Source organism: Chaetura pelagica, unplaced genomic scaffold (assembly GCF_000747805.2).
Source record: "Chaetura pelagica isolate M959 unplaced genomic scaffold, ChaPel_1.0 scaffold85, whole genome shotgun sequence".
In the NCBI taxonomy this organism is placed as follows: Eukaryota; Metazoa; Chordata; class Aves; order Apodiformes; family Apodidae; genus Chaetura; species Chaetura pelagica.
The window spans coordinates 3,082,265-3,093,532 of NW_009953505.1; the positions used below are offsets into that span (position 1 = coordinate 3,082,265).

The window sequence follows — 11,268 nt, forward strand, 5'->3', positions numbered from 1 at the left end:
CCGCTTGGAAGCTGCTGTGAACTAGACAGGTGTTTTAAGAATGCAAGAAGTTATTTGAAACTATAGATTTTTCTTCAAGTTTTCTCACTTAATTTGTTGTCTTATTCAAATGCTTTACTTTTCTGAAAAGAGACATGGATAGTATAGTCTGGTTAAAGTGTGCTCTCAGGCTGGAGTGTGAACAAATTATGACCTGTCATTTTGTTTTTCTTGACATTTCTTCTAATTGAGATTTCTTAACATCTTTCACATGTATTTCCATAGATGTTTGTTTCAAAAGCAATTTAGAAAACTAAGTACCACTTATTTTTCTCTGCTGGTAAATAGATCTCAATTCCATTTCTACAGCACTGATATCACCTGCAAGGAAGAGATCATCAGAGATCAATAGATTACAGCTACAGCAACACAAACCAAACTGTCACCATGAAACACTTCCTGAGGTAACTGTTCTGTATTTTTTCAAGTGTTAAATTATTCTAATTATTTCTGTGCTGCAGTTAGTATTCTAGCTGCTACCAGTAGTACAGAAGCTGTGAACTAGTTTATACTAGATTGCTTTATGTTCACCTAGATTTTACTATTTAATTAAAGCACTTTTAATTTAAAATTTTCTTTCTTTATAAAAGCAAAGAATGTGGGAACTGTCTTATGGGATTGGAGCAGGGATGTATCAAATCAGTAGTGCCTGCTATATTGGGGGAAATAGGAGAAACAGTAAAATAAACCAGTATTTTTCAAGCACTGTTCTTTTCCTTTCCCATTCATGTCTGCTGTCTGGATTTTTGGAGTGTTACTTGTGAAAGCAGAAAAGGGGAGATTCTCAGTAAAGGTGTGCAAAAGTTTTTGAAGCCAGTTGTGATCAATTTGGGGAGAAATACCTATTACTTGCTCCTGTGTATGACTTGGAGTTGTTTGTCTATAACCTAGTGGTAGTATGGGCAACCTGCAGACACCAGTTTTAGGTCCAGAAAGCCCGTGTTGTCTTTGTTCTGTGGTAAGTGGGGAGCTTAGCACTCCTAGAAGCTAATACAGAGCAAGAGCTTAATTTGTGTATAAACCAAATAAATAATATTCTGTCTGGTTGGGGAAAACCTTTTCAAGAGAGCTGAAACATATGCTTTAGTATAGAGCATCTGTCACTATATTTCCCTCTCTTTTTAGATCGTTTTATAGTAAAGAATCTTACACACTGTGCATCTCATCACCATTGCCTCTAGGCTCATCATCTGTAATGATTTTTGCTGCCAAGTCAGCCTTGGCTTAAGCATTTCTGTGGAGTGTTTGGGTCAGTTTCCTTGGGTATCTTCAGCCAGCTGCAAAAGGAGTGTGTAAGCAGGACATACACAGGGGGAAAATATAAAGCAGTTATTTATTTGCTAAGACCCACAAAAGACAGCTAAGATGTAATGAGCCATTAGGCTAAGCTTTAGTGTGCTCACCACCTTCATAGGCACCAGTCAGGAGAGGGAGGATTGACCCTTCAGTTCTGTGACACTGATCCTGGATGGTCCCAAGTCTTCCACCAACTCCAGTGACCTGATGGTTAACAACTAGCCTGGCTAATGTCCCTATGGTGCTTCTTCCCATTACAATTTTCTAATGTCCCATGTTGGAGCCTTCTTTCTTGTTTTCTGCTAATGGTTTCCTTCTCAGCAGTGCCTAACTAGACTAGTGTCTAGTGATTAGTGTCTGACTAGTTAGACTAGTGTCTAACTGTGCCTCTAGAGTTTTTACCTTTTTTTCTTATGTACAGACTTGTTCAGCAGCCTGGTGCAAGGTCACAGATTGGTGCCATGTGGAATCTGGGCCATGAATCTTGCATAAATGGGACTCTACCATCTCGTGGGTGGAGTCAGAGCTTCCAGCGGGGGCTACAGAGAATGTTGCAGCTTGCTCCCTTCATGGCCTGCTATCTTTTGAGCATAATGTAATTTTCTTCCCTCCCAATGGGGAAGCTGAGCTGCTGACAACTTCTGAGCTACCAGCTCTTCCTTGACTGCAGTAAACACTTTGCTTCTCCCTTTAAAATGCCTGTTCTGCCCTCCTTTGGCTGTCCTGACCCCTTGGTGTTTATCATGTTGGAGAAATTGTGCTGGTTTCAATATTTAGATTCCTGAGGCTGTTATGAAGAAACTACCTCCTGCTTCTTTTTGTAGTATTTCTAAAGTCAGTGAATCCTAAAAGACATGAGAAGTCTTGATGGTGTTATCTTCTCTTCAGTAGCCAAGGTAGATCTTCTGAAAAGAAGATAGCACAGTCTAGGACTTTGTGATGGTATATCCAGTATTCTAAATGCTGAACAAAAACTTGGATTAAGGGATGGGGGGAATACAGAGCACCTCAAATAGGAAAACAGTGTGGAAATAGGAAGGGTATTCTGTCTATTTATCTGCATTTTCTTATGTTAATCCTTTGACATGAACTGGTGTGAGTACTATGTTGCTAATATCTTGTGAATATAGAAGAAATATGGGGAGACTAAGAAATAAATTGCAGTCATCCTCCAAGAAAAGCTCTTACAAGGGTTAGTTCTGTTGTATGTGTTGTGGTTCAGGTTTGTGTGATAGGGAATATAGCAGTAAAGTTTGGAGCTTCAGGGAGATCTGTATGCAAGACAAGGAAGCCTTCCAGCTTGGAAATCAGGTGGAAAATAAGCAAGTGAACATATATTGTGTCCCTTGGTGTTTGTGTGTTACCAGTAGCAGCAGCAATCCAGGAGCTTGCTGAAAGCATCCTTAGCTGTTTGTGAAGATGAAATGCAGGGCTGAACGTGGTGTACTGATGACAGGGACTGCTCAGTGTCTTCCTTGTCGCGCAGCGTGGAGCAGAGACAGGAGTAGCTGATGCTGATGGCATAGGTTATCTCTGTTGCTCTAATATTAATTATTCCTAAAGTCTGAAATACTACTTATGAAATAATAAAATTGCTTCTCAGTAAAATACTTAATTTTTCAGTGCTTTCTTTTTTTTGTTAAGGAGTTTTGAGGACCCTGTGGGTTACACTCCCACTGTGACTGTAATTTGTCTTAAATATCTGAAATAATAACAACTTGCAGAACCAACTGTCACAGATACTGAAGTTGGTTGGTTGTTGTTTTTTTTCAATAAATACTACAAACTTGACACCTTCTCTTGATCTACTGTAAGCACTAGCAGATTTTAAGCATAAGTTCTGTCTTACTGAAGTCTCACCAGATAAAATGAAAATCAAGTCAGCAAAATGCAGGAAGAGGGAAAGTGTGAAAAGCTGCTGTTAAAAACTTCTCATATGTCTTCCTTAGTTGCCACGGTTACTTGCTTTTGTGTCTAAATGGAAAGACAAGGTGGATTTCAGTTGTCAAGTCTCCAAAGGCACAGAATGAAAAAAAAATTATTTTGTTTCAAAGGAGCTAATAGCAGGTTTGCCTATGGCAGAAACAGTGATTGGTATATTATTTCTTGGTTGACTTTGTATACAAACTGTAAGTTATACAAATAAACTGAGATAGTCAAGTTAATTAGCTCCTAACAGGGTAATATCACTTGCTTACCTAAGTGGACAGCTTGTCATCCATAACTAACTTGTGTGTCCATGACTTCTCAAGCTGTAATCAGAATTCTCAGGAACTAACTGTTGATGTGTGGTACTTTCTTTTCTGAGATAAGTGTGTTCTTCAGGAAAAATAGTTGTGTAAGAGTCTTTCCTATGCATAGGATCTAAAACAGGATACACAGAAAATAAAATTATGTTGAAGTAGACAGTGACTCATTTCATTCTTTTACACTAGTGTGTTTGGAGAAGGGGTATTTGTTCTGTTTACTAGGCCTGAAAATACAAAGGTTCTGAAATTACCAGGGGGAAGGAACATGTTCCTTCTATTTTATTAGTTTCCAAAATTTGTGCAGTAATTTATCTCCCCTTCATGTCAGTGAAACACCCTGTAGCATTACACATGTATCTTGCTGTTTAGGCAAACACAAGAAGAGTGTCTCAGAAATATTATGACAACTTTGCTTGATTTTGCTCTTGCCTGTTCATCATGGAGAAGGCTGGCTAGGGTCAGTCACATTAATTAAAAAGCCAGAATTCATGAAAATGTGATGTTGTGCTGTCATTGGAGAGACATGTAAATTCTAATATCCATCTTGTTTGCTATTCCCCACTACACTGACCCACTTCACTTGAGCTAGTTGAGGGCAAACTTTGAGACCCCTTGTTGAGAACCACTTCTGTCCTTCTCTTTGCAATGTTTGTGTGAAACAACATGCTTGGTTCTTTCTGCTTCTTGCTGCCCTGTGCTTGCTTACCCCAGGCAGAGCAGCACGTGCTATGGAGAGCAGAAGTGCTGTGACTGCAGCAGCAGTGCTCTTATTTGTGCTCTTTTTGGTTCTAAATTTATGGCTTGCCAAGATTCTAGCAATTGTAGAACCCCTTTCTTTATTCACTGGAAGTGCATAGTGGCTAAAATAAAACTTGTCTTATTTAATGACTAGTGTGCTTTTATTACAGGACTTCTGCAAGCAAGAATTTCCTTTTATAACGAACAAGCCCTTGAGACCAAACTTGTTACTTTTTATGCCGCCCGTCCATGTTACAAACGAAGATTTCATCTCTTGTAAGCTTGAGATGGCCAAGTAGTAGAAAACTGAAGGTATCCACAAAGGCTGACTTCCTTCAATAAGCTACCTAGTCAGAACTAGTGTTTGTCTGCTTCATTAACAATAGCTGCTAAGTATATTTTAGTGAATCACAGATGTAGTGTTTGTGTTCTGTGGTGACATTTTTTTAGTAGTGGAGTTTTTATCAGCTAATGCTTGTGGGAACCATGGCCAAGGCAAAACTTCAGCTGGGAAAGTGGTTGTGACCATGGAAGATCACAGATCTATCCCTTTTAGAGTTTTTTTCATTTGATTTGCAAATCTGTTATTGAGCCTAAAGGCAGCAACATGTAATTCAAATGCACCTAATGACGTTTTTCTTCTTTTTTTCTTCCTCCCCCCCCCCTCCCCCCCCACCTGGATCTCCATCACACAATACAGTAAGAAACAAGGTTTTGGGTAATGAAATGCTTGTGATGTGTCAGCCCTGGAGGCAATTAAGTATAGGCATGAACTTTCTAAAAGGAGGTAGGATTTTCTTGGGAGCTACCTTGCTCATCAGAAGGAAATCTTCTCACATGAGCTGTTAACATAAAACTAAGTGAGTCTTTCCTCCTTTCTTTCCATATAAATAATCTCTCTAAGTATTGAGTTGCTCTAATAGAGACCTAACCTTTGGAAACAGAGCAGGCCAAAAGAGAGCAAGTTTAACTTTACTACAGATGTATGATGAAAACCCAGAACTCTGTTTTACTAGACTCCACCTTCCAGTTTGGCATTAATCTCTTGTGTTCATTTCCCTGGACCTTCAGCAGGTACAGAGCTGAGCTGTGCTGAGGAGGCTGAGGGGTGGCTGTAGGTTGTGTTTGGGTGCTTCAGGGGTGGTGGACGAGTCAGGCCTGTGAAGGTTGATATAAAATGTGAACAGGAAAAACAAAATACCCAGTTTTAGCCTGTGGGTTTTTTCAAGCTGCAATTAAAGGTTACAGTTTAGGGCATTAGTAGTGACTTTATGTAAGATTAACTCTTTAACTGACAACACTTGTGACTACTGGAAACTTAATGGCTGCTTAGCTGATTATGGACTTGCCTCCTGCTAACTGGTCTTGTTCTTAATGCTGAAGATGATCCCCTCCTGCGAAGCCTGTACAAACTCTTCACAGTGGTGGTTACTGGCACATCTTGGGAGGGGGGGAATGGTACCCAAATATTTCAGTGTCAGCATCTGAAACATTTTTGTTTGTCTAAAATTGGCTTCCGGTGTGGGAGCAATTTCCCATGCTCTGAGTTTCACTCTATCTAAAATAGAGGCTTCCTGTTGCATAAGGACAAGGGGGTTGCCTGTGTGCAGGCATTTGGGAGTGTTAAGTGAATTAACTAAAAGTGTGAAGATAAAGTGGATGCTTTTAAAGCATGCTAAATACTTGTGTGAATGCTCTCTATTTAGACATAAAATGGGTTTAGTTCTTTTAGCTTAATCGTCCTTCAGAGGGGATTAAGCTGAAGTGAACATAAAGCAGATTAAACTCCCATGTGGACATTGACATAAGTTAACTTATCTTCCCTTCCCTGAGTGTCCTTCTACACCATGGCTTTCTGGATGTTTTAGGAAGTGATGGAGCTCTTCAAGCTTTATTAAAGCTATAGCTATTTGAGTATCTGGAATTCAGTATTTCAGCATAACCAGTGCACTACAATGAAAAGGATAACAGAGTCTTCCAACAAATAACTCCTGAAAGCAGCAGCAGCACATGGAGATGAATGGGATGAATAAGTAGAGACACAAGCTTAGAACATAATGAACCAAATTATTTTTGACCATTTAATGGCAAGGTAGCATATCAAAGCTTTATTTATGTTGTCCCATAACATAAGCAGAGAATATAATCACAGAGAGGTCCAGGTGGGAATAGACCTCTGGAGTTCATCTAGTCCATCCCCCTCTTCTCTCACAGGGCCACATAAAGCCAGTTGCCCAGGGCCACGTCCACATGCCTGTGTTCCTGTTCTCAGATCTTTGCAGTCTGCCTTTTCTGAGATGTGCTCCTGAACCCAAGGACCATGCATGGGTCCTGCTCCACCTCAGGTTCTGGTACACCCCCATGGCAGGACCTGTGCCTTCATAGCTGTGGAAATGAGGAAGCTAAATTGTATCCAAACAAGTTACAGCCTATGAAATCTGGTTTGGGGGCAAGTTATGTAATTGTGGGAGAAGTATGTGGGCTTTGGTAGTAGCTGCAATGCTCATAAACTTTAAAATAGAGTATTTCTCAATGTACACAGCCTTTTTAGGCTTTCAGAGGATCACAGGGTAGTTTGGGCTGGGAGGGACCTCAGCAGGTCTGCGGTCCAACCTCCTGCTCGCAGAAGGTCAGCTCTGAGGTCAGACCAGGATGCTCAGGGCTTCTTTCAGTCACGGTTTAAAAAACTCTTGAGGAAGGAAACTGGACAGCCACTCTGAGCAATCTATGCCGCTGCCTGACTGTCCTCATGGGGAAAAAAACAACTTCTTATATATCCAGGATGAGCCTCATATATTTCAGCTTATGACTGTTGTGTCTTATCTTTCTGCCCAGCACCGCTGTGAAGAGCCCAGCTCTTTTTTCCTCTGTGATCTTTCCACAGGCACTAGGGGCTGCAGTTTCTGAAGCCATCTCTGCTTCAGGTTGAACATGCCTAGCTCTCCCAGCCTCTCCTTGCAGGGTCTGTGCTCCAGCCCTACCATCTCCAGGGCTCCCACTGACATCCATCCAGCTTGTTAAAGTCTGTCTCATATTGCTGGGGCTCAACACTGGATGCAGTATCTAAATAAAGGCTTTCTTGGCTTACTGTCAACTCTGTACTTTGAGAAATTGTGCAGCATCAGTGCTGTATGAAAGCTGATCTTGGCAAGAAGTGGCAGTCCTCAGGACAGATTCTGAAACACCTTCTTTCCTGAAAGGGGGAAGTTTTATTTTCCTTAATTATCACTCTTCACCCTTAGGGACCTGGCATGAGTGTTGTTTCATGTTTGTCAGGATAAGCAGTCACTCTGCCTGGAGCAACTGGATGCAGAGGCAAAGCTAAGCCAGAGCAGAGTGGCTCACTGGATCCAGCAGCCATGACAGCAGGGTGATCTGTGCTCCCTTCTCATGTTGTCCTGTTTCCCCAAAGTATTGGTACAGACTATACAGCCTTTTATTTTAAGGGGATGAATAATTTTCTAGAAATCTTTTTTAAGAATTCTGGAGTTTACTTGTTCTGTGCTTCCAGTTCTGGTGTTTTGTGCGTGGATTTTTTGTTGCCTGGGACTGAAAAGAAAGATTTAACACTTCCTGGGATAAACATTTGCAGCGTGAGTGCTGGTTTTGCTTTTAAGGTGCCCTTAGGCAATGGGAATTAGGGGTGAGGAAGTACTTTCTGTTTGGGTGGTGACCTTCTTGTAACAAGCTCTGCTCAAGACTCACTTTCAGGCTTCTTCTTTCACCAGGATGTTTGTCCAGGTATGCCTGTACTTCTACTGCAAATGTTTGTGGCGCTGCCTGAAATTCCTGGTCAGGAAACTAACAGGTCGATGCGAATTGCAGAGGATCTGTTACAACACCAAACCTGGAGCTGCCAGAACTATGAAAATAGGTAACTGCAAAAAACTTAGTTCTGCATGCCTTTGTATCTTTCTGCAGGTGCTAAAAGTAGCACGACTGCATTCCTACAAATAAGTAAATTGTTAAATGCTACCAATATAAACTTACTTTGTCTGACATGATGCTCTCAAATACTGTTCTCTTTCAGAGGCATCACTGAAAGGTTCAAAAAGTAAGGTGAGTGTCAGGTTCCATCATTCATTTTTTCTATTACATCTGTGCAGTTGGCTTGTTCAGTCTACTATTTGCTCACCCCAAAAAATCACTTTACTGTTATGATTTTACCTCAAAAGCATCTTCTACTGAAGAAGGTTTTGTGTCCGCAATAGCAGGTGATCTTGCAAAGTCAGGGACAGTGTCCCATGCCCCAAGGACAGATACACTGTGGCACTGATGGAATGAACAGGGGACAACAGGCCATGGTGGAGATGAGAAGGGTGATGTGTTGTAATGTAGGGTCTCTTTGATTGATTCCTTGCTCTGTCTTAGAATTTCTGTAATCTGCAGTCAGTCAATTACACTCTTTATACCTCTGGCTTTTTGTCTGGAGAGCAGGGAGAAAAGTGTCTGAAGGCAGCAGTACCTAGTTAGCCAAGACAACTTTGATCTCTGCTTTCCTTTTAAATATGTTAATGGAGAAGAGCCTCTGTCACTTCATCCTTTCCCTGTAGCACTGGCTGTGCTAAACTAAATTATTCTCACAAAGCATGTATATTTCTGTACATGTTAAATAGCATCATTCCACTTCTCATTTCTATTTGGCATGAGAATCATTGGTGTTGAAAAGCTTACCTCAGTATTAACAAAAATGATGTCTTTAGGGACTTTTTATGAGGGTATGTAGTGATAGGACAAGGGGAAATGGCTTTTAACTGGAAGACGGTAGACTTAGGTTAGACATTAGGAAGAAATTCTTCACTCTGAGGGTGGTGAGACACTGGAACAGGTTACCCAGGGAAGCTGTGGATGCCTCATCCCTGGAGGTGCTCAAGACCATGTTGGATGAGGCTTTGAGCAGCCTGGTCTAGTGTGAGGTGTCTCTGCCCATGCAGTGGATTGGAACTAGATGATCTTTAAGGTCCCTTCCAACACAAACCGTTCTATGATTCTATGTCACATAGCTCATGGTTCTGCATGGTGCTTCCAAATGTACTTCCAGCACAAACAGAAAGGCAGAACCTTATTTAAAAGCCTACACCAAAACAATTGTGTTATTTTGAGAAAAAGCACTGGAAAGTTCATCCTCTTAATTTTTTGGATGTTTGTATTTGTATACTGAACTTCAAGGAGCATCTACAAAATTCAGTGACAAGCAAGAGAAAGTAGGGTCTCTTTGATTGATTCCTTGCTCTGTCTTAGAATTTCTGTAATCTGCAGTCAGTCAATTACACTCTTTATACCTCTGGCTTTTTGTCTGGAGAGCAGGGAGAAAAGTGTCTGAAGGCAGCAGTACCTAGTTAGCCAAGACAACTTTGCTCTCTGCTTTCCTTTTAAATATGTTAATGGAGAAGAGCCTCTGTCACTTCATCCTTTCCCTGTAGCACTGGCTGTGCTAAACTAAATTATTCTCACAAAGCATGTATATTTCTGTACATGTTAAATAGCATCATTCCACTTCTCATTTCTATTTGGCATGAGAATCATTGGTGTTGAAAAGCTTACCTCAGTATTAACAAAAATGATGTCTTTAGGGACTTTTTATGAGGGTATGTAGTGATAGGACAAGGGGAAATGGCTTTTAACTGGAAGACGGTAGACTTAGGTTAGACATTAGGAAGAAATTCTTCACTCTGAGGGTGGTGAGACACTGGAACAGGTTACCCAGGGAAGCTGTGGATGCCTCATCCCTGGAGGTGCTCAAGACCATGTTGGATGAGGCTTTGAGCAGCCTGGTCTAGTGTGAGGTGTCTCTGCCCATGCAGTGGATTGGAACTAGATGATCTTTAAGGTCCCTTCCAACACAAACCGTTCTATGATTCTATGTCACATAGCTCATGGTTCTGCATGGTGCTTCCAAATGTACTTCCAGCACAAACAGAAAGGCAGAACCTTATTTAAAAGCCTACACCAAAACAATTGTGTTATTTTGAGAAAAAGCACTGGAAAGTTCATCCTCTTAATTTTTTGGATGTTTGTATTTGTATACTGAACTTCAAGGAGCATCTACAAAATTCAGTGACAAGCAAGAGAAAGAAAACAATTGTTACTGTGTGTTAGACAAGGGGGTCTCAAGTGAAGGCTGGCAACTCCAGTGTAATTAGGTAGGTGGATCATAGAATCATATGATGGTCTGAAACTGCTTCTTGATCAAAGGCCTCAGTGCAGATCATCTCTATTGGCAGCTGCCACAGAAATGTGATGGACTGACTGCAAGGGCATGGCAAAAGCAACTCGAGTTCTTACAGGGCTAGGGCTCTGGGTCTAGCCAGTAGGGTTACACAGACTGGAAAGGTGGGTATCTGTATATGTATGTTGGGCTGGGTCTTCTGGGCTCTTGATCTGGAAGCTTTTGGGTGTCAAATTACCATTGTTAACTTATATTAATTCTTATGGAAGCTGTTACTCAATAGATGTTTAAAACCTCTTTCTAGCGGCTGCAAACTTCAGTAAGTGTTCACCCTGATGCTATTGAAAAAACTATAGATGACATCATGGAGCTGAAAAGGATAAATCCAGATATAAATCCACAGTAAGTTCACAGTTTCCTTACAAAACAAATGGGAAATATTGATTTCTTTAGTGCCTAGGTCCACAGAGAACTGGTTCTCCATAGCTATTGTGGCACACAATTTGAAGATGAATTCTGTCTCTCGGCATAAAACTCCAACTTAAGCTTTGTTGTCAAAAAGCTCATGGAAAAATGAATGATCTTTTATGGTGACTGTAACAGGCAAGTCCTGAGTCTCTTTCTCCAGCTGCTTCCTGAGTCATGCTTTCTTAGTTTATTGTCGATGCATTGATTTATGGGGGCCACCATAATGACCACCAAGGCAAGTGGTCCTGGCAGTGACAGTGATGGCTTATTAACAGTGATGGCTTTTGTGGAGGGAATAAATGATCCTGT

General features: G+C 41.0%; 1 protein-coding gene across 2 annotated transcripts in view; it reads left to right on the top strand.

The window, feature by feature from the left end:
• The first annotated feature begins 347 nt into the window (after positions 1-347).
• The window catches only part of ELMOD1 (ELMO/CED-12 domain containing 1), a 25,201-nt gene continuing 14,280 nt past the window's right edge, over positions 348-11,268 (top strand). For both annotated transcript variants that reach the window (XM_009999389.1, XM_009999390.1), the window contains exons 1-4: positions 348-443; positions 8,051-8,196; positions 8,353-8,381; positions 10,796-10,893. In XM_009999389.1, the coding sequence (XP_009997691.1) occupies positions 427-443; positions 8,051-8,196; positions 8,353-8,381; positions 10,796-10,893 (290 nt within the window). In that variant the 5' untranslated portion in view covers positions 348-426. The remainder of the gene's footprint in view (positions 444-8,050; positions 8,197-8,352; positions 8,382-10,795; positions 10,894-11,268) is intronic.